Source organism: Gadus chalcogrammus, chromosome 6 (assembly GCF_026213295.1).
Source record: "Gadus chalcogrammus isolate NIFS_2021 chromosome 6, NIFS_Gcha_1.0, whole genome shotgun sequence".
In the NCBI taxonomy this organism is placed as follows: Eukaryota; Metazoa; Chordata; class Actinopteri; order Gadiformes; family Gadidae; genus Gadus; species Gadus chalcogrammus.
In genome coordinates this window covers 3551180-3574552 of record NC_079417.1, presented here as the reverse complement: position 1 = coordinate 3574552, position 23373 = coordinate 3551180, and the positions used below count along the sequence as shown (strand labels likewise).

Below are 23373 nucleotides of genomic sequence, written 5' to 3'. Positions count from 1 at the left end.
ACGCACGTTTCGAACAATGTGCTCGGCTCTTTTGTTGAAGGACAGATCGCGGACAGACCACTGAGACACAACACAACCCACCCAGCCGCTGACTCACCCTGACACGCGCGCACGCCGACACCAAAGCCAACATGAATCCCTGTTCCCTGGAACGCCTGGCCGGGTCGGACCGGTCCTAAACCCGGCTAGAGGAGCCAGCCCTGCGTGCGCGTGTGCGTGTGCGTGCGTGTGTGCGTGTGCGTGTGTGTGTGTGTGTGTGTGCGTGTGTGTGTGTGCCCGTGTGTGTGTGGAACGTCAAGAAGGAAACTGAAAAACGACCCCGGCTGTGCGTGTAACATCGCACGCCACGGGTCCTCTGGCTCCCCCCTCACTCTAACCCCCCACCCCCCCCCACCCCCCCACCCCCCCACCCCCACCCCCATCCCTTCTCCATGTGTGATTACCCAGCTGCCCCGACTCCACGGAGCTAATGATCCGCTGCGGCGCGTCTTCCCCTGACTGTTTATGTACTGCACACGCTACGGGTTCACTGGACCGACCTCAGGGACCCCCCCCCCCCCCACTAATCCCCGGCCCCCCCGACACAGATACATCCTCTGGTCCTCCTTCTCTTCCCCTGCCTTACGCAACGCACACACACACACACACACACACGAACGCACGCACGCACGCACGCACGCACGCACGCACGCACGCACGCACGCACGCACGCACGCACGCACGCACGCACGCACGCACGCACGCACGCACGCACGCACGCACGCACGCACGCACGCACGCACGCACGCACGCACGCACGCACGCACGCACGCACGCACGCACGCACGCACGCACGCACGCACACACACGCACACACGCCCCGTCCGGCCTTTTGAAGATGATACGGGCTCATTTGTCCCGGGATCGACCTGATGCTCACCTCTCATCTCCCTCCCTGGGCCAGATTGTGTGCCCCCTAAATTAATCTCTACACACACACACACACACACACACACACACACACATAATCCATCACACACCCAAACACATTGCACACATTCCAACATACAATGACTACACACAGACATACAGATATCGACATGTTCACACACACACACACACACACACAGACACACACCAACACTGTCCACACACAGAAAACACACACACAGTCCACACACAGACCACACATACACAATGTCCCCACACACACACACACACACACACACACACACACACACACACACACACAGTGTGCACCCCCATAGACAAACCACTGACACACACACACTGTCCGAGGGGGTGTGAAAGTGTATATATATGTTCTTCTTCCACACAGAGACAGACCACACACACAAATATGTACACACATCCATCCATACATCCATAATGTACATAACAGAGACACATGAGCCCACACAAACACACACACACACACACACACACGTGCGCATTAGCACACACTCACCACATAGACACCCGGTCTCACCTCCCGGCCTAATCTTGCCCTTCTCCTGCTGATAATCACACAGCCGTCTCCCCACGTGTCGCGCGGGGTTCGCACGGCGATCGAGGCCAGCGTCCCCCGGTTCACATGCAGGGCTCTAAACAAGCAAAGGGGAAAGGGAAACAATGGAACGTTTTAAAGCAGTACGCGGCGGGCCAATCGTAAACATTTGCATGGAAACCAATCCTATGGAGTCGGCGGGCAACGGAGCCAAACACTTTGGGGGTCAAATAGCAGCAACGGGATCCCCCTGGCGGCGAGAGTGACATCACCTGCTTCCAATGAGCTGCTTCTCGCGGTTTGGTTCACATGTCCGCTTGTTGCTTTTAAGTGGACACAGATATCAGCCTGGCATCCGTGATCGTAGTAGGATTTAGTTTGTGGGAGGTGCCGACGTTGATGCTTCTCTGCTCTTCCCCACACTAGTGGTGTTTTCACGTTGGAATATGAACATCATTTATTGAATGCGAAGTCATCAAACATTGAAATTTAAACAAAATTAATTGATGACGTCATCCGTATTAATCTCTTACTACCGTAGTTTTCTTACGAACTGCCGCATTTTGCAGTGGATAACAATGACTGGCTTTCGTTCAGAGACACTTTGTCAACACACAGTTTACAGCGTCCATCTGAAATTTCTTCCCGACCTACAAAATGCAAGACGCTTAGATAAACAAATGTCAATCCCCCACAAACAGCCCGGGATTGTGTTTCCCTTTTTGGAGCTACAACAGAAGAGGGCAGAAAAAAGGAAAAGGCAGCAGAAAATACAGTATGACTAATCCATTGATCTTGTAAATAGTTCTGGTGTCAGGCTAGAACAGACAATGTGAGGGGTGCGGTGGGGGGGGGGGACTTCCTGTGTTTACAGAAGTGCAAGAGAGACTCAATGAGTTAATCTACTGGAATACACCATCCATCCATGTGTCAATCCCTTTTATCATTTAGAAACTTTTCCATCCATTCATGATATTCAACTATACCACACGCTTGGACATTTAGTTATTTGGAATCCAGCAGTCCATTTATGTTCAAATATAGCAGAACTTTTTGGGGGGGGACGACCCAGAGACTGGGCCGGAAAACTGAAAACTCACTGGGTGGAGTTTCACCTTGTTTCCCGTTTCGTTACAGAGATGTTCTCCCAAAGAGAAATGTATTCGCGCAAGTCGACGAAGCGTTCAGAGGAGGCGTTCTGAGTGTAAATCGACTGTGTCGACGGAAACCTTTACAGACACTTCTTAACAGTTTACTACTGCTGGCCAACTTTGTGTTCGCTGTTAATACCCAATTACACGCTTGCAGAGAAGAACCCCCCTGTTTAGACAGATTTGAGCTCTTCTGACAACTGATTTGTAAGACTAGACATTTAGCAATCTTTGTGTGCGTGTGCGTGTGTGTGTGTGTGTGTGTGCGTGCGTGCGTGTTGGTGTGTATGTGTGTCTGTCTCAGTGTCTCATAAGTTCTTATTTCATAATTTATTATTTTCAGTCCAGGGGTCCATTTCAGCTCGTGTCAGGGAGCTGATAAAAGTGTGTTGGCTAAAGGCCCGGCGCATAGTGAACCCAGCGTGGACCCAGTGTGAACCCAGTGTGGACCCAGTGTGGACCCAGTGTGGACCCAGTGTGGACCCAGTGTGGACCCAGTGTGAACCCAGTGTGAACCCAGTGTGGACCCAGTGTGGACCCAGTGTGGACCCAGCGTGGACCCAGTGTGGACCCAGTGTGGACCCAGTGTGGACCCAGTGTGGACCCAGTGTGGACCCAGTGTGGACCCAGCGCATTAACCACTCTGGATTCTGCAGGAATGTATGGGTCATCGTACTGGTCCAACCAGGGAACCAGAAGTGGGGGGGGGGGGGGAGGCATGGAACAGAGAGTGGAGAGAAAGAAGTGGGGGGGGGGGGGGGGGTCGTCTATCTCTTTCTCTCTTTATCTCCCTACCCCTCTCCCTCTGTCTGTGCCTACTGCCTACTTCAGCAGTTTCAAAATCCCTGTTCGGGCCAAGCAGGGCCGTACTAGTCCTCTCTCGCTCTAAACACACACACACACACACACACACACACACACACACACACACACACACACACACACACACACAGAGAGACAGAGACACATAGACAACGTATACACACACGCACACACAGACAAACACACATAGAGACATAGAGATACAGACACATATACACACACACGCACACACACACACACAGACAGAGATATACACATATGTGCGCACACACACACACACACACACACACACACACACACACACACCCACACACACACACACACACACAGATACACACACACATAGACACAGATATACACATATGTGTGCACTGCACACACACACACACACACACACACACACACACACACACACACACATAAACACACACACACAGTATTAGCGGCAGTGCAACAACAGGAAGGGCCCCTGGTTACACCAGGAAGATCTGTCTCCTCTCTCCCTGGGGGCAGATCTTGTTATTATCATTAATAACTTCAGCTTTGGCAGATAAATCTCCGGCATTCCTTAACCCTTTTGTTTTGTTTATGAAATGGTGTTGCAAGAGAGCAGATACGTTGTGGGGTTTATTTAAAGGCTTTCTATTTTGGACGGAGCCTGCGCATCACGGGGAGAGAACAGCTGAAGGGCTGACCGGCTTGGTGGACATGCGATCTGTGGGCGAAGAGTGACCCCTAGTGGTCAGAATGTAGAAATGCATTCACCGATCAAAATGACATTCAAATAGACCCATCTAAGAGCAGGTGTAGCGCCTACATTATGTCTGGCTGCGTTCAAATATTCCTTATTTTGTTATTCTACTGGAGCCAAATTATATTATATATACTGTATTTATATTTAAAAAGAATACATACAGTATATACATAAAAAAATATATAGGCCTATATGTCATTCATAATTATCATTCATTAACTTCATCAATCAAGTCTAGATGTGTACTCTATATTAATCTAACTAGATCAGGGTCATGTAGGCGTCTTTCCACACACAGTCTGTTTTTGTCTGAATAATAGAACGGCAGGCAGACATAGAAACGAACACGACCTTCCTTCTCTTCGCAGGCCTTGGAAGAAAGCCGGAATGCCGGGCCGATAGGCGAAACCAGAACAACCGCAGAGACAAGGAAAACCAGGAGGGTCGGCGGGAGCGGAAGAAGGAGCGGGAGCGGGAGCGGGAGCGGGAACGGGAACGGGAACGGGAACGGGAGCCGGAGCGCGACGGACCCGAGACCCAGAACAAGACGGAGCACCGTCGCCGCAGGGGTCACGGGACAGACCTGTCGTCACCAGGGGACGGCGTTCTCACAGCAGTCTGAGGACCCCTCTCAAACCAAACTCCCTTTTATTAAAGAGAAAAACCCATGGACCCCTCAATGCAGGGGTGCTGCTGCTATGTCTGTATGGTTGGAATATACTGTTGATGTATATACTATATATTTAGCGGGCGGAGTTCGGCTAAAAAGGCTTGGTTCGCAAAGGACTTCCGATAAAGAAATAAAAAAGAAATACTTAATATGTAACTTTTTGTACTCTTCTCCCCCCCCCCCCCCCCCCCCTAAAAAAAAACTATCCATCGCTCCTTTTACACTTGCGAGTGAAAACTGCAGCCCCCCCCCCCCCCCCCCCCCCCCATCCCGCCAGAAAGCATCAGAGACACTAAAGACTGTTGTTGGGACAAACCAAAAAGAGGAGCCATGGGGCAGCATCGGTCATTGTGTGAGGACTGGCAGACGTGTCGCATAGGGGGAGAACAATGAGGTTGTATTAGCTTTTTGTTGGTATGGTTATTTAATGGGGCATAGGTACAATATTGTGCATCTTTCCTTATGTAGATTATTTGACTTTATGTAGAATCGTTTGTTGGTTTTGCTTTGTTTTTAGATCTGCCTTTTGTTTCTTTGTTTCAGAATGTTTCTTGCCACTCACAAATATCCAATTCTTACCGTAGGGGCAAACAATAAATATTCAGATCTGGTCACATCATTTCTTCCGTTGCATCTTGGTCAAATTTATTTTATTCCTCTCCAAATATTTGCAAAATGTAACATATCACTTTGTTTTTCTATTGTTGTTTTTCTGCTCATTGGTGTAAACAGAATCTGTGCTCAACCAAAAATGTTGCGCATAAACCATAAGCAATCGCTGTACGTCAAATAAAACTATATTGAGTTTGTCGACACGTGTTTCTTCTATGGCTCATGATCCCACGGATCAATTGATTTCATGTCCTTCAGTGTGATTTCATGTTGGTAGTTACTAGTATTTGATTAAGATGGGTCAATCCAAATTCAAGCAGTGGTTGAAATGTTGCACTTCTTGGTTTTGAGTTATAATATCAGCAATCACTGCATTGAAAGGTAATTGGTTAATATTGATCCTTATTTCCGTCACGATATGTACTGTATAACAAATGTTTTAACAGTAATCTCCAATACTGGGAAGATTGAAGAGGTTATACTTTTTATAGTTCTGCAAACCGTATTTAACTCTAATGCAATTGAACCCCTTGAGTAATCCTTTTCTAGACAAATCTGGAAAGCTTAAGGAAATTCTACATTAAGCAGGTTAAGGACTTATGTAACTATTTTTTTCCAAGAGTAGGGAAGTTGAGAGTATGCAAGTTCTTTAATGTTTACTTACAGCGTAGTAAGCATGGATTACCAGTTTGTAATGAAAGAAAAGAAAGTCACGGTTTCAAGAGTTTTATTTGATATCGATGTGGGAAACATCCAATTATTGTCAACAGACACGATGACAAGTGTTTGCTCAAGGGGTCAAATGAGGACCCTGGCAGAGATGACCAACTATTGCCTGTATGATGAAATACAACTTTGATATTTACACAGACCAAAATATACCTCAGTTATATTACAGTGTTTACATCACATTATGCATGGAAGCAAGCAAGTCAGGGCACTGGTTTACACTACACTAAGCTGGGAGGGAAAGATATCGCAAATTTAAAGAATAGAGGACAAACTCAGGGTCAAGACCAACTACAGATGACACCTGAAGAACGACAGGCGTCGCCTGACAGACTACAGACGTCATCCGACCCCACTCTCCCTACCCCGCCTACTTTAATCTTGAGGAACACTTTAAGCTCTGTGCTTCAATTTGAAATAAACAAACAGATGTTGATGTTGTCAGCCCACCGTATGACCTCGCCCCCACTATCGCACCCAATGTCCCGATCACTTGAAGTTGGCAGCGAAGTCCTCTCCCTTCTTGATTGAGCCCTTCAGCTCTCCCAGGGCCTCGGCCACCAGCTTCTCCTCAAAGGCGGACAGCTTGCCCAGGCCCAGGTTCTTCTCGATGCCGCTCTTTCCCAACAGCAGCGGGGTGGAGAAGTACTTGCAGTCTGTCTCCTCGGAGCGGACGTAGGCGCACTCCACCACGCCCTCCTTGCCGTTCATTGCGTCCAGGACGGAGAAGGCGAAGCGGGCCCCGGCGTACGCCATGGAGAGGGTGGCTGAGCCGGCCCCAGCCTTGGCCTTAACCACCTCTGTGCCGGCATCCTGAATGCGGGCGGTGAGCGCCGCCAGCTGGTCGGCCGGGAACTCCACCTTCGGGGTGCAGTGGGAGATGAGAGGGATGATGGTCTTGCCGGCGTGGCCTCCGATAACGGGGACATTGACGCGGGCAGGGTCAAGCCCTTTGAGCTCAGCCACGAAGGCGTTGGAGCGGACAATGTCCAAGGTGGTGACGCCAAACACTCTGTTGGGGTTGTAAACGCCGTGCTTCTTCATGATCTCGGACAGAATGGGAATGGTGGAGTTGACGGGGTTGGCGATCACGCAAATCATAGCCTCGGGGCAGTTGCGGGCACAGGCATCGGCCAAGGTGGCAACGATCGTGGCGTTGGTGTTGAAGAGATCATCACGGGTCATACCTGGCTTCCTAGGGACTCCTGCGGGAATGACCACAACGTCGCAACCTTGGAGCGCGGCGTCCAGTTGATCGGCTCCCATGTATCCGGTGACCTGGGCGCGGGTCTCGATGTGGCTGAGGTCGGCGGCGACGCCGGGAGTGTGGGCAATGTCATACAGAGAAAGTTGGCTCACCAGAGGACTGTTCTTCAGTAGCAGAGAGAGCGGCTGGCCTATGCCTCCTGAAGCCCCCAGTACGGCAACCTTGGCGTTGTTCACGCTGCTGGTGCTCAAGCCTCTGGCCAGGCTGATGGTCGGTCTCACGGCTCGGGAAAACATGGTGTAGTGCCGAGTTGTTTTTGTGTGTTTCGATTAAAAAGAAATAAGGCCGCTCTGCTCTGTATGACACCAGTGTCCTCTAGCTTACGACGGAACGGAAGAGCGTGTGATTTCCGCACTACCAGACATATAATGCAAACCGGTTATAGCGTCAGCCTACGTCACTGCGTCACCGGTTACGCCACTGCGTCCTTTTCCTTCGTCTCGGTTGGTGTCTTTTTTATCAAAGGAAAACAAAGTCCGTCAGCGTTTGAATCGCAGGTTAATTAGCATAGAAGAAACTTCTCTTGCTCGAATCGCGTATTTAATCTTAACCCGGAGAGAGACTCTAACGCCACGGTAAGAAGACATGAGCTGTATGGGTTGGATTGTAAATAAAAATGTAATCAAACTAGGTCGTTGTTGCTGTGGTATCGCCTAACCTCGTTCCAGGCGTTCGCTCTCATGACGGAACTCCTGGAACGGGATGCTCCGAATGAGCGTTATTGGCGAGAGAGGGCGGGACTTTCAGTTGCGTGGGCTTAGCGGCTGGAATGAGGGACATCCGTTTTCGTTGCATGTTTTGGATATGGATGTGACTAATTTGTCGTGAAAGCTCCACATTTATTCTTGATGTTCTTGTAGTTCTTGTCATGTTCTTATACTTCTCTCTCTCTTGGGACTAATTCCTTCCGTAAACACTTTATAGAAACTAAGAGACCGGAAATGTCCTTTGCTGCACACCGGGATAACGCTACAAATCAGGATCCGCTCTCAGGCTAGGTATACCCTAGCTAAGCTACGCTGTCAAACTCCGTCTATTTGCTGGAGCAGTTGACTCTGTTCAAGTGACGGCTAGCCTCGCTATCACAACAACAGCTCGTATTGTTATCATTTATCTCTGCCAGTCACGAGAAACCTCCATTTTACCTCGACTCTGCGTTTGTGGCGAACCTTATGCCTTCATTAATGGCCTTGGACTAGATGTCAGGTATCATTACATCCTTCAAAAGTATAATTAATTCGGCAAATAAAAGCTAGCGTTTCGATGCTATCGATGGGAAACACAACTGGGTAGCAGGTATGCTATTGGTTAGCTCCGTTGGCTAGACCAGTCCAAAAAATGATATAATACAAAAAACCTGCACGCTTATTTGCATTGTCGTCAACGAAACAAGAATTTATATCTAACGTTTTACATCTATAAAGATGTATCTATATCTCTTGTTTGTTTTGCATGACATGAATTGATCGACCTACAAACAAAGGTTTGCACCGTTAACTTGTAGCCTTCATTTTGCTACATCAACATGGTTACTTTTACAAATGTTGACACATTTATTCTTCAAGCTTGAACAATGTTATGCATTTCTCCTTTGGCAGAGGCAGGTTTGACAACTCTCCTAATGCTGCACCAGCATTGACGAATCCTTCTTGTAAGTATCAGCATCCATGTGTCTCCTTATCTCTACAACGTGACAGCCTTTAATGATGTTCTCGTCATTGTTCGAGGAAATATCTGACTCAATACGTTTTTTATCATAAAAAAAATAACATTTAACTAAAAGAAGATTTAAAAAAAGGCACTCTGCCGTGTTATCGATGACTTGTTCCGTTCATTTATGTTCAATGTTGGCCATACATACTCTTACAATACTCCCACATGCGAGTCGTAACCCCAACCCCCAACCGTTGCCCTAACCCCCAACCGTTGCCCCAACCCCCATCCGTTCCCCCCCTGCAGTACTCCTCGAGGATGGCTAGCTGCGGCGAGGTGGACCACTCTATGAGCTCGCACCCGTCCAGCAGGAAGGGTGGCGGCGGCGGCGGCGGTGGCGGTGGCGGCGGCGGTGGCAGCGGCGGCGGCGGCGAGTCGTCCTGCTCGGCCTCCAGCGGCCCGCCGCCCGCCCTGCCGCCCGTGCCCGAGTGCGCCATCTGCCTGCAGAGCTGCGTCCACCCGGTGCAGCTGCCCTGCCGCCACGTCTTCTGCTACCTCTGTGTGAAGGGCGCCTCCTGGCAGAGCAAGCGCTGCGCCCTCTGCCGGCAGGAGGTCCCCGAGGACTTCCTGGAGAGGCCCACCCTCCTCTCCCCCGAGGAGCTGAAGGCGTCGGCGGCGGGGGGGCGGGGCGGCGCGGCGGGCGACCACGCCTGGTACTACGAGGGCCGCAACGGCTGGTGGCAGTACGACGAGCGCACCAGCCGCGAGCTGGAGGACGCCTTCGCCAAGGGCAAGAAGACGGCCGAGATGCTGATCGCCGGCTTCCTGTACGTGGCGGACCTGGAGAACATGGTGCAGTACCGGCGCAACGAACACGGCCGCCGGCGCAAGATCAAGCGGGACGTCGTGGACATCCCCAAGAAGGGGGTGGCGGGGCTTCGCCTGGACGCCGAGGGCGGTCTGAGCGGCCGCGAGAGCTCCGCCGACGGCGCGGACATGGCTGCGGCGGCGGCGGCGGCGGCGGCTGCGGCGGCGGCGGTTGCGGTCGGACAGCCACAGGGGGCGGGGCTTCCCGCTAGACCGCCTGCCTCTCTCGGCGCCCGGGCCGGCAGGGGGACCCCCTCCCTGGCGGACGCCCTGGCCCAGCTCCAGATCAGCCCCGAACCGGGACCACCCCGGGAGAGGGCGGAGTCCGGGGAGGGAGAGGAGGAGGACGAGGAGGAGGAGGAGGATGATGAAGAGGAAGAGGAGGAGGAGGAGGCCTCGCCCTCCGGGTCTTCGGACCGGCACACCTCCGTGGACGAGTCCGGCTCCGCCGACTGGAGCGACGACGACGACGATGAGGAGGAGGAAGGGAGAGCTGAGGGGGGCGGGGGGGTGGAGAGGAGGCATAGACTGAGCCCGGAAGACAGAGCTCCTCCGGGGGCCGAGTCCGCGGCCTCCCCGCCCCCGTCTGCCAGCAGCGGAGGCAGGTCCAGGATGCCCGATGGCCAGTGCACAGTGACTGAGGTGTAGCACGGACGGGGCTCGCCCTCCAGCGGCTGCGTTTCATTCCATTAATTTATTGCCGGAAGGCCCGTTACGGTTACGGTTACGGTTTGGTTTGGTTTGGTTTGGTAGTTGTGTGTTTCTTTTTTTGGACTCAGACATGATGTGGACAGGGGGTTGTTTGTTGAGTAGTAACGGGGGCGCGTTGCTCGGTCACAATGAATAACCTATTTATTTGATTTCAAAACCGTTGGTTTTAGGGGTTTTGTGCCTGCGCTGCCATATTGTGGATTCAAGTTGTGCGCGAGTTATGGATAATTTAGCTGGTCGTTCTCGGTGACATTCCTATCCAGGTTTGTCGTGGGGGGGGGGGGGGGGAAACAAGGAAAGCATGCAACAAATGAGTCCCAGGTCCATCATAGTAAAATGCAGTTTCAAGCCTTCAAACCTTTTTGGCTGGACGGTTTTCCTTTCGGCACCTGGAGGGGAAAACTCTTGTGACATGGTTCCGGTGTTTATCAGCCAAAACATTCTTACAAATACACAGTTAACCATAGCCACAGCTCCGGGGTATGCCGTAGAAGTTGGTGATATGCAAGGTAGAGCCTAAAGGACGTTGAACGTTTGCTGTCCCTGAGACGTTGTCGTGAAGGTTTATTCATAGTTGAACTCCACTTAGAACTCCACCGGGCATCAGGCGCAAGGTCACCTCGCCCTCCTCCTCATCTTAACCCCTTCTTAGAATTGTTTAATGATTGAAGCCTTATTTGATTTAAAATGGGATTGGGGAGGAGGGGTTGATTGATCTAAACCATTGTGGAATGAACCTGTTGATCTGTCGACATGTATGCTCACACCTTACATGTTTCGTGGTGCCGAGTTGTGATCTCTAAAAAACCCAACTCATGGTAATTGGTTCTACTGTAACTAAATGCTCACCATGGGAATGCAATGCATATTCCTCTTTTAGATTCCTGGTGGATATTTTTCATTGGGAACGTTTAAAGATATGATCTCGCCTCAATGTGATTACTGTCCCGACGACACGTATTGATGTGTGTCAAGAGTTGAATGTCTTTGGAGTGGTCTCTCTTATCATTTGGAAGGGGCAGTGGCCCTCACGCTTTGTTCTGGTGGAAACCAAGGGTTTTTAACTGTGCAGAGGCTAGATGATATCATGCATTCTTACTTCATGGTTCAGTCTAAATAATGTACTTTTTGTGTGTGTGTGTGTGTTTGGTTTTGTCTTTTCGGTTATAAATGCTATTGTGTCCAAATCATCTAGTGAACAGATATTTCCAATTGAAAGCCACTTGCGGAAGTTTTAACATTATTTTTGTATTTGTCTCTGCATTACACATTGTCATTTTGATTTAGACTTCTGTTTGAAAAAAATAAAGTATACTAAACCCTCTCCTGCTTTTGTTTTTACTAGGAAATCTTACATGCTATGTAATTTCTTTAAGGGGAATTTCATCAACTGAATCCCCATAATAAGATATTGCTCTATTTCCTCTAGTAGTATAGTAGTAGTAGTAGTAGTAGTAGTACCTCAAGGAAACCGTTTTCTCAGTTACGACAGCCATTCCATATACTAACCTTCCTTCCTGCAGGTGTGTCTTTATACCAAGTAGTACAATATAGCACTTATAATGCTACAAATGTATTTATATTCGACTTCTCAGCCTCCCCCTACATGCAGATGGGGTCAGGGTAAGTTTAACCACCCGAACCACCCTTACCCGAATTACTACTTGTACCTATTTATTGCTGTCAATAAAACACAACTCTTTGGGAGTTATGGTTTGTTTATATCGATTTGGGGCTTGGTTCTAGGGTTTGAGATAAGGGTAGGTCTGTTTATAGGGCTACATTCTAGGGTTGGGTTTTGGTTTTGGTTTCAGAAAATAAAATCTAGAAAAAAAGAGTGATAGAAAAATTATGGAGAGAATAAAAAATGGGGAAAGAACAGAGAATGGAGGGAATAAATAATTAAACGGGACGAGAAAAATGATTGAGTGAAAAGAGTGGAGAATAAAAATATGAGGAAAAAATAAGAGTGAGGGGGAAAAGATGGAAGGAACCAGAAAAAAGGGACGAGAAAATTGATGGACAGAATACAAAATCGAGAAAAAGATGAGGGATGAAGGAGAGAAAAAAAAAAAAAGAGGAAGAGAAAATTATGTATCGTATACTCTGTGACTCTTTCTTGTTTGTATTACATGCAAGTTGCAATTTTCCTTTTTCAAAAGAAGAGGGAATACGAAGGATAAAGGGAGAAAGAAAAAAGCAGAGTTGCGCGCCAATGGACAGCAGCCAGCAGGAGGGGGCGACAGAGGGGAAGTATACGGTCAGTAAAACGTAAAGATGATTTATTACGTGTAATGTTGAGGAAAGGTGGGGAAAGATGATAAGTATACCTGCATGAAAAATAATCTTTCTCGTTTTTTCAGTGAATTATGGGTCGGCTTAGCTCAGGAGGTCGAGCAGTTGTCTTGTAACTGAAAGGTTGCTAGTTCGATCGAGTGTTGACGGGTCCCTGAGCAAGACACTTAGCAAGACACCCCGCCACCCCATTAACCCTAACTGCTCCTGACGAGCTGGCTGTCGCCTTGAATGGTTGACTCTGCCGTCGGTGTGTCAATGTGTGTATTAACCGATATAAGTCGCTTTTGATAAAAGCGTCTGCTAAATGCCCTAATTGTAATTGAATTAGGCCTATAGGATGTCCAGAAAATATAGATACATTATATTTTCTACAGTTAACTATAATAAAATATAAAAATAAAACACTACTACTTCTTCTACGACTACTGATAATAGTTTTACCAATATCCTTCAAGTGAACGCATAGAAAGAATTCATATGCTCTGCTTCTTCCTGCCACTGCATCACATGCTGTAGCTCTTATGTGTCATTCCCTCACACTTGGTCAATCATCCCATGCCGTAGCTCTCAAACATCACTTCCCTAACACTTCAATACAGAATATCACGGGCTGCAGTTGTCATGTATCACTCCCCTCACACTTGGTGACAGAACGTCCCATGCTGTAGCTGTCATGTATCACTCCCCAAATACTTAATTACCGCACGCAACATACTGTTAGTTGCTGTCATGTGTCCCTCCCCCACACTTGGTAACGGTGTTAGTGGAACAATTAACACGATTTAGAACTCCTGAATTCATTAAATTGTCTACTTGTTTTTGTCACATCCATGTTTCAGAGAGAAAATAATGCCAGAAAGATAGCAATAAAGCAGAGATAACTTATCATGGTGTGATGGAAATCAATTGTAGGAAAACCACTGTGTCCAACATAGAGACATTGCCTGCGAAAGTTGTCTCATAAACCACTTACTAGCTCATTACATCTCAGGAGAAAAAACGTTTTAAATGAACTAAACATGTTTGGTCAGTTTCCATCAGTCCTCAAAAGTACGAACGATTTCCTTTTATTGGTGTAATGATGTGTAATATATGTCACATGTGGTTAACACCATCAGTCTGCTCTTTCCAGGAAGCCGGTTGTTTCGGAGAAGAGTTAACCCAGGTGGTGAACACATGTCTCCAAAACCAAACACATCCGTGTACACCTCCCTGGATCCGATGAGTCAACGAGCAGCACCCCACCCAAACGGCTCCTCAGCGCCGTTACAGAGAGACAGGGGACCTCCTCAACGCTGCTCTTCCTCTGGGACGACCCCCTCAATGCTCCTCTTCCTCGGGGACGACCCCCTCAATGCTCCTCTTCCTCGGGGACGACCCCCTCAATGCTCCTCTTCCTCGGGGACGACCTCCTCAGCGCTGCTCTTCCTCCGGGACGACCCGCTCAACGCTGCTCTTCCTCGGGGACGACCCGCTCAACGATCCTCTTCCTCGGGGACGACCCGCTCAGTACTCCTCTTCCTCGGGGACGACCCCCTCAATGCTCCTCTTCCTCGGGGACGACCCCCTCAATGCTCCTCTTCCTCTGGGACGACCCCCTCAATGCTCCTCTTCCTCTGGGACGACCCCCTCAACGCTGCTCTTCCTCTGGGACGAAGAAAGCGCTGTCTCACGCTTCCTGGGAGCTAGGGGTAGGAGGCTAGGGCGTAGGAGGCTAGGGGGTAGGAGGTTAGGGCGTAGGAGGCTAGGGAGTAGGACACCAGGGTGTAGGATGTATTTAAAATGTTAGGAGGTTTGATGTTAGTGTGTGTGTGTGTGTCTGTGAGTGTGTGTGTGTCTGTGTGTGTGTGTGTGTGTGTGTGTGTGTGTGTGTGTGTGTGTGTGTGTGTGTGTGTGTGTGTGTGTGTGTGTGTGTGTGTGTCTGTGCGTGCGTGCGTGCGTGCGTGCGTGTGTGCGTGCGCGCGTGCGTGCGTACGTGGGTGCGTGTGTTTGTGCAGGCATGCATGGGAGGGAGGGAGGGAATTTGTGTTAACCTTTTAAGTTGATCTGGTTTAAATATTACTATAATGAAGAAGAAGGCTGTCTCTGGAGCCAGGTTTGTGTGTGTGTATCTGGAAGTATTCATCCCAGTATCAATAATAACAGATCGTACTCTACTCGTAGCAGATGTCTCTTCTTTCTTTTGTTTTGCTCATTTAAGGACATTCAAGGCGTGAATGACATATAAACCAATGTATGACATATGAACCCCCGGCCCCATACCCCCCACCACCACCTCCACCACCACCGCCGCCATACCCCCCCAACCTTAACCCTCATCCTAACCTCCCCAGGACAATGATGTCCTTCTCTGCTGCTAGCCTGGCCCAGTGTGTTGGTCTCGGTGCGGTGGGCTGCGGGGGTGGGGGTGGGGTGGGGTTGAGGGTGGGGTTGCGGAGCACCAGAGACCACCTCTGGATGAACCTTATTAGAACGGGGTGGGGGGTGAGAGGGGAAGGGGGGGGGGGGGGGGGGGGGCTCGGCCTCCCGTGGTCAGTCCAAGCCTCCTCACACACACACTCCCGGCCTCCACACACAATCCTCCCAGCCTCTGAGCCGCCACACACGGCCTCAGTTCAGCTGACCGGCTGAAGGTAGGATTGGTTGTCAGCGGGCTATAACGCCAGGAATGCTCAGGCTCCAGCTACCTCTTTTAGAGTGTGTGTGGATGTGTGCCTCTCCCTCTCTCTCTCCCTCTCCTCCTCTTTCACTCCTCTCTTTCTCTCTAATCCCTACTCTACCCTCTTCCCTCCCCTCCCTCCCTCCCATAGTTCTCTCTCTCTCTTCTCTCCCTCTCCCCCTCTATCTCTCTCTCTTCTCTCTCTCTCTATCTCTCCTCTCTCTCTTCTCTCTCTCTCTCCTCTCTCTCTCTCTATCTCTCTCTCTCCACCTCCTCTTCTCATCACTCTTCTCTCTATCTCTCTCTCCATCCTCTCCATCTATCTCTCTCTCTCCCTCTCTCTCTCTCTCTCTCTTCTCCTACTCCATCTCCTCCCTCCCTCCCTACCTGTCCGCTTCTCTATCTTCCCTCTCCACACTCTCTCTCTCCTCTCTCTCTCTCTCTTCTCTCTCTCTCTCTCTCTCTCTCTCTCTCTCTCTCTCTCAGGGTCCTCCTAAACCCTGCCTGTGCCAGTGGGCTATTTCGGTGCCTCCTCTGCCCCCACCACCAGCCCCCACCGTGGGCAGTGCGGAGAGAGGAGACTGGGACACCGCCGCACATTCCCCAGCACTGGTGTTCTCCAGCACGCTACATTAGCCTCCGTGAGATCACTTTCCATCCACACGCCAGCAACCACTCATACACAAATAGCCCTGCATGTCTGTCCTGCTGATGTACCATTCTGTGAGGAGTGAGACACGAGTGATCTCAGCGTGATGACCTTTTATTCAAGCGTTCAAATCACATCTTTGTGTTTTGTCCTTTTTGATTCATAGCATATAAACATTTTTTTTTTCATGTAATTTAAAAAACTGGAGCTAAACTCAGGATTCTGTTTTGGGATTCGGCCGAACCCTTACGTCCACCAACGCACACTCACGAAGAAGTGGCCGGAATGAGAGAGAGAGACCTCAAACAGAGCAACGCTGTTTCACCAAGCGCTCCTGCTGAACCAGGACTGACCCAGATGGTCACTACGTCCTTTGAGTCCAGTCCAACAAGTTGAGTGACTCCATGTGTTTCCTCTTATCGTTTCCGGGATGTAATCACTTTCACACACACACACACACACACACACAAACACACACACACACACACACCACACACACAACACACACACACACACACACCCACACACACACACACACACACCACGCACACACACACAGACAAGCACACACCGCACATACCACACACACACACCACACACACACACACACACACACACACACACACACATTCACACACACACACACACACACACACACACACACACACACACACACACACACACACACACATTCACCCATGCACGCACACACACAAACACACACACACACACACACACACATACACACACACATTCACCCACACACACACACACAGACAAACACACACACACACATACATTCACCCACACACACACCACACACACAGACAAACACACACACACACACACACACATACACACACACACCACACACACACACACACACACACACACACACACACACACACACACACACACACAGAAACACACATCCACAGGTCTGCATCGGTCGGATGGAGTCTTGGTTGGACTCGATCGTGCCACCGATTGGGCCTGCACCCAAAGCAGACACCCGAAAGAGAAACTTTCCACCGCTAACGGGTGGCAGTATGGGTGTCATCAGCCCTCGGGGGTTGAATAAACCCTTCTTTCCGCCAGGTTATTAGTCTAGACACCATGGTGGGATACATCTGAGAATGATGGCCACAAACAGTTTAATCTCTGTCATTAGTGTGTCACTCTATCCTGTAATCAAGCTACCTTTAGCCCACTCAAAGACTCACCTGTTGTGCAACTTACTTGATTTTTTATAACACCCTGCTGGAATTTAATGAGCTAAAACCTTGTTTTGGGTGCCGGTGTTATGGCGCTTACACGACTGCTGCTGCAAACTGTATCCAAGGCTTCACTGATCGGTTCAAAATGAGGCTTCATAGACGGCGACAGTTTGGTTTGGCTTCCTGAAAGAGATTCACAACAACCATTCCTGATTGAACTGCCGCTGAATGTCACACAGTCTCTGTGTCAACACACAGCCATTTCCTCCCACTTCTCATACTCACAACTTGCAGGATATTTAGAATTGCGGATCCAAAAAAGCAGATGTGAGAGGCATGACAGGGTGACCCTTCGAAGGGGCACCCTGCCCTGACCAGTATTGTGGCCAATCCCGTGTTTGCTTATTAAGGCATTGAACTTGACATAAAATCAAATTATGCGAAGTGTGCAATAAACAAAGAGAGTCGACCTAAGGTTACCCTTATTCTTGAGTGTTCTTGAGTTTTCTTGAGTACAACAGTCACTTAACAGCAAGGTTAAAGATAGTTGTATTGTAGTAAAAGCATAATGACAACTGGGACTATATAACGATCCACGACAATTCCATTTCATTTATTGACATTGAATCAAAATAAACAATAGTTATTTTGAACAAATAAGTCCTGTGAACCGTTTTTCAACATATACCATGAGGGAACTGAAAGGCCTTCAAAGGGGTCCCCATGAATCTATTTAATCTGTGTCGTACTCGAGTTTTGCTTGTAAATAAACATTTGGCAATCTCAGCCCTTCCAATAGCACTGGACAATGTCAGAGATGTGATCTGTGTGTCTTTCTAGGAACCCGCATTGGCTCTCGATTGGCCAGTATGGGTGGGAGAGAACAGACATGTCTTTGTTTGAGAACTTGGGCATCATGGAAGTGGGAGAGAGAGGCCATTGTACTTTGGAGAGAAGCCTACGATCCGTCGGTGTCCTTGGAGCGTCGTAACGGATCCTCTGCCCTGTTCTCACCAGCGGAACTCACTCCAAAGTGACGCCATATTCATTTCAAGTGCCCTAGTAAATGAAAAGGAGCTCCGGACTTTCACCGTCAAAACAAGAGCTATTGGACATCCCGCAAAGCCATTCCATCTCCTTCAGACAACACCCATTTATAGATAAGACTATCACTATCAGTCAGAATTTTGAATGCATACATTTATACATGCATCATTTATTTTGCTTTCTTTCCAACTTATTGGCCTGGAATGCATGTTGAAGAGAATAATGCACAATACACGATTGCTTTGTGGGTTGTTGTTTTTTTATTCTCAAAAGATTCCTATTTTTGAGATCAGTCTAGAAAATATAATCCATCATGAAAGCATAGTTTACACATTAGAGATATTGAATACATCAGGTTTTTGTTGGAGGCACTTTGAATAACAGCAACATTCTGATACAACACGTTCAGAAACTAAGGTTAGCATAATGGAGGCATCTCTCTCACACACACACACACACACACACACACACACACACACACAGGCACGTTCAAATCCTGTTTTACTACCCCCAACCCAAAACAGAACCAAATCAAATTACAATCCCTCACTTATGTTGTCAAAGTGCACAGTTTTCAAAGTTAAATGGTTTCTCTTTATTGTCACCATTCCCCAATAAGTGAACAGTGAAATACATCTTTGGTCATATTGGACATTTTTGATATGTCGAAATAACAAGCTCTACGTTTGGCTCCCACGCAATTGTTTTGCTTATTTGAGATATAAAGAAAGACCTGCATTTTCTTCTTAAATAAGACATCAGACAGTTGCACAGCAATCTTTAAAAAGTTTTAAGCGAGAATACTTGGCTGTCCATATTGGATGCAGAGCAGATCCAAATAGTCAAGTCACATTTGGCAACAAAAAAAAAAAAACATGGATTTCCTTTTTCTTTTTTTTTTCCTCTTTAACTTTATTTTTGGAAACAAACACGGTTTGCCAGGGCCGGCGGGGGTCTCAGTTACACGACAGCCACGTCTGGTATGAGGCACCGCACGGGGACGCCATCAGGGGCGGCTGCGCGTGCGCTATGTAATAATTACTGAAGTTGACGTCCTGCACGTAGGCGGCGGGCTGGTAGAAGCACGTGACGTTGCAGGGGACGGCGTTCTGCTCCGCCAGCACCCTGAGCGCCAGCGCCGAGATGAGGCCGAGCGTCTGGCGCCGCTCGTGGCCCATCAGGCACACGGTGCTCTCGTCCACCACGCGGTGCAGCGTCGTCAGGCACTCGTAGCGCTTGTGCTCCATGCCCGCAAAGTGGTTCCGCAGGTAGGCCTCCAGCTTGCGGTGCTGCTCGCCCAGGTCGGGGAAGTCGATGAAGAAGCGCGAGCACATGTAGCGCTGCAGCCGCTTCATGTCCGCCTCCGACTCGGCCCGGAAGCCCCGCGCCAGCAGGTGGCAGTACTTGAGCAGGCCGCCGCCGCGGATCTCCTCGGGGGAGCGCGTGGCGATGGTGCGGCGGCGGAGGTGCGCCACCGCCTCCTCAAAGTCCCCGTAGGCGCTCTCGCCCACCACGCTGGGGTGGAAGCCGGGCGACATGCGCGTCTGTGGTGAGCAGCGGTCGAACAGCAGCAGCGAGTCCAGGCAGATCTGGAAGGAGTCCACGCTGAACTCGAACTGGCGCCGCAGCGAGTCCACGAACTTGAGCTCCACGTTCTTGCCCGTGTTGTTGCACAGCGAGATGAGGCTCCAGCGGTCCGTGTCGGTGCGCACCTTCACCAGCTTCTGCACGTACGCCTCCTTGAGGGCGAGCGGCGAGATGCGCTCCTTGCAGACCCCCGCCGGCAGGAAGTCCAGCAGGCAGTCCAGCACCACGTCCTTCACCAGCCGGAAGGCCCGCTCGTCGCCCAGCGACACGGCGAAGATCAGGTCCAGGTCCTTGTAGCCCAGGCCCGCGTCCTGGTGCAGCACGTGGCTCGCCGCAGAGCCGTTGAGCTTCACGTTCCGCACGCACACGCCCCTCTCCTCGAGCCTCGCCCGCACCACCTAGTCGAGACACGGGGTACACACACACGCACGGGTTATTCATCTGTCCCGGTCTGTAGAACCGCACCAGGAGGCCGAAACAACATGTTTTAGAAGGGCCTCGCTTGCTGCCTCTCCCATAGTTCACATGTACTTACTAACTTAGTACTACTACTACCACTAACACTAACTTAAACTGGGGTTGTGCGTACAATCAGTCGTTTCGATGATCGGTTTCTTCAGTCAGCCTGAGCAATAATTGATCAGAGAGCATTGGAGCATGTGTGTGTGCGCTTGCATCTGTGCGTGTTCATGCGCGCGTGAGAGAAAGGGGGAAAAACATGTCTCCAAGATTGATTGCCTTATTACGAGAGAATAAAGACTAATCTTCGCTCTGTGAATGGTGTCCGAGGGCCGTGCCGTGCTGCAGACCAATCAATAGGATTTCTTTATTTGAGCTTTCCCAGAGACAGTGGTGCACCTCTGATATATATATATATACATATTATATATATATATATATATATATATATATATAGTATATATATATATATATATATACATATACATTCAACATAATAATGCACCATCGTGTGAGGTCTAGCAGCTCAACACTGAATGTACCCTGCACCCTTGTTTGGCTATACACAGAGCTGGCATGCACACGTCAGTGCCTTCCGACAATGACGTCAGAAATCAGCATCCTGCGCATATTTTCTTGTGGAGGGGGGGGGGGGGGCGGGTAGGCCATACGAAAGGCAGCTCTTCGTTTTTTTATTAGGGAGTTATCGGACCGGTTCTATCAAGGCACAATTAACACAAGGGGCAGTGATAACAAAGGCTGGCTCGTTTCAATATTAACATTGTTCTTGGATGTGCTATAACAACAAATGGCAAACCATGACGCAAAGCGGACACACACACACGCTTATATTTTGTATTTACAAAGGTTTAGCATGGTTACAGGGCCATTTGATCAAAGTCTAATCTGAATGTTCAGAGATAGAGTAAGTCCTTGGACTAAGAAATCCACGAGGTTACATTCGAGGTCTGTGGAAGGTCTGTGAAAACTCACACTGACCCATAGAATAGAGCCACATGTCAGTGTGTGTAGCCAGTGGTGTGCAGATTAGTTGGTTAGTAACAAATCAAAATGACACGTAGACGGCCAGCCTCAAACACAGTTGTTGTGATATTAAATATGTTTTAGGTCTATAGATAGTAAAGTCGTGTCATATGCTTGTGGGAGTGGGCATGCGCACAACCAGGGCTCAAGTGTAGAGGGATCCATGAGACGACACACAAAGTTGCCGAATTCTATTAAGTAGATTCAGAGAATTACACCGTAAGTTTTCACCAGAAAGCCACATAATGTACGTAAAGTAGCCTATATGATAGGCGCTGCCATGGTTCTGAACCTGATCCAAAACCCCAAATAGCATTCACAAGCGACTAATTTTGTCCTGAATATGTTGCTTTCTGCCGAACGAAGGGATTGTCGCATGAGGAACTGGTTATTCATTGGGTGACAGGATCTGTGCTGATAATATGTAGTTATTAGTTTAATTACATTGGGAAACACTTATCCTACAAAAAAGTAAGACGATCAAGCGCAGTCCCATAGCGCAGTGGTCCATATCATACAAGCAGAAACGTTTTGTATTTCTTTCATTCCAAACACTGAAATTAAGTCAGTGTTTGGTTGTGGCATTTTATAACGGACCCACATTTGTAGGTATAGGGTGAGGATTAGGGTTTTTTACCTGAACTAGCAGCCGCGGTTGTACGGATAGAGTTGGGAAGTTTCCACGTCCATGAATGGGAATAGTTTCTGCCAGGATCGAGTCCAGACGCTGCACCTGGTCCCAAGGCAACACACAGAACCGACGACTCTGATCAGACACATCGTCGCAAGACATTGCAATGTAGCTCTCCAAAGAAATCAGCGAAATAGCAGTTAATGCCTTCCGATATATCTCGAGGTCCTAAATGAAAAAAAGGTTCTTGATAAAAGCAGCAAAAAAACAACGAATAATGACGTCTTAGCGGTAGTCAGATCTTTTGAAAAGTTTCGGTAAGTACGAAAGTGACACAAGAGAAGATTGACTGATTCTGGGTTATGTTCCCAGAAATATGCGTGTGCAGCTACGATCAAACTTGCAATGAACCAATTCATAAGGTTGGTTGAAAGGGTTTAAAGTCACCTCATTAGCATAACGTCTCTGATTGGCGAAGAGTGCCACCAGTAAAGCGCAAAGAACGCTTGAAGGATCATCAATCACGTGGGTCAGAGTGACAGCGTCCAGCCCCATGAGTCCAGCCCCCGTTACTCAATCAAGTCCGATTGCATGTCAAGACATGAACTGTAATAAACTATAATGCTCCACCATTACAACTCCCTTTTAACATGCATTTGCCAAGTAGGTACATAAAATACGTAACTACACACCATTAAAATGTAACTTTGAAGAGGGACAAGCTGACAATCAGTAATACTAACAAATAATAATAAAACTGTCAATGATCTCACAGTCCCCTAACCACGGTAGGGCTTTTAATGCCAATGCTATAACAGGTTTCAAATGTAATAACAATGCATACAGAGGGAGTTGAGCACCTGTGCAGACTCAGTCAAAAACGGGCCCCACGCTTCCTACCATGTCACATATTTGTATTGCCTCTTAACGAAATTAATGAGAGAAGTAGAGAGGTTATCTTTGTTTTGTTTTTCCAGGCGATGAATGGAAAACTTAATCCTGCAACCACAACAACCTCAACGTGTTAAAGTGTAACGCTGTAATTTGATCAGCGTTTAGG

At 48.8% G+C, this 23373-nt stretch overlaps 4 protein-coding genes across 7 annotated transcripts in view; 2 read left to right on the top strand and 2 right to left on the bottom strand.

Moving 5' to 3' along the window:
- The window catches only part of rspo3 (R-spondin 3), a 10159-nt gene extending 5142 nt beyond the window's left edge, over positions 1 to 5017 (top strand). The window contains exon 6 of the mRNA XM_056592357.1: positions 4582 to 5017. Coding sequence (XP_056448332.1) covers positions 4582 to 4835 — 254 coding nt within the window. The 3' untranslated portion in view covers positions 4836 to 5017. The remainder of the gene's footprint in view (positions 1 to 4581) is intronic.
- Positions 5018 to 6182: 1165 nt separating this feature from the next.
- On the bottom strand, positions 6183 to 7863 carry mdh2 (malate dehydrogenase 2, NAD (mitochondrial)). The gene has a single exon (XM_056592592.1). The coding sequence runs from the start codon at positions 7725 to 7727 to the stop codon at positions 6714 to 6716; it is 1014 nt and encodes a 337-aa protein (XP_056448567.1). The 5' UTR covers positions 7728 to 7863; the 3' UTR covers positions 6183 to 6713.
- rnf146 (ring finger protein 146) lies at positions 7724 to 12160 on the top strand. 4 transcript variants are annotated; one of them, XM_056592590.1, is made up of 3 exons: positions 7724 to 8697; positions 9090 to 9142; positions 9451 to 12160. In XM_056592590.1, exon 3 carries the CDS (start codon positions 9463 to 9465, stop codon positions 10657 to 10659), a length of 1197 nt encoding a protein of 398 aa, XP_056448565.1. In that variant the 5' UTR covers positions 7724 to 8697; positions 9090 to 9142; positions 9451 to 9462; the 3' UTR covers positions 10660 to 12160. The 4 variants fall into 4 exon arrangements, with proteins under 4 accessions (XP_056448565.1, XP_056448564.1, XP_056448563.1 ...); XM_056592589.1 differs by having other exon boundaries at positions 7724 to 8787; XM_056592588.1 differs by having other exon boundaries at positions 7724 to 8974.
- Positions 12161 to 18809: 6649 nt separating this feature from the next.
- tent5ba (terminal nucleotidyltransferase 5ba) lies at positions 18810 to 22732 on the bottom strand. Its single transcript, XM_056593067.1, has 2 exons — positions 22320 to 22732; positions 18810 to 20577 (listed from the first exon to the last, which is right to left on the bottom strand). The coding sequence occupies exons 1-2, from the start codon at positions 22473 to 22475 to the stop codon at positions 19549 to 19551; spliced, it is 1185 nt and encodes a 394-aa protein (XP_056449042.1). The 5' UTR covers positions 22476 to 22732; the 3' UTR covers positions 18810 to 19548.
- Between the last annotated feature and the right edge of the window lie 641 nt (positions 22733 to 23373).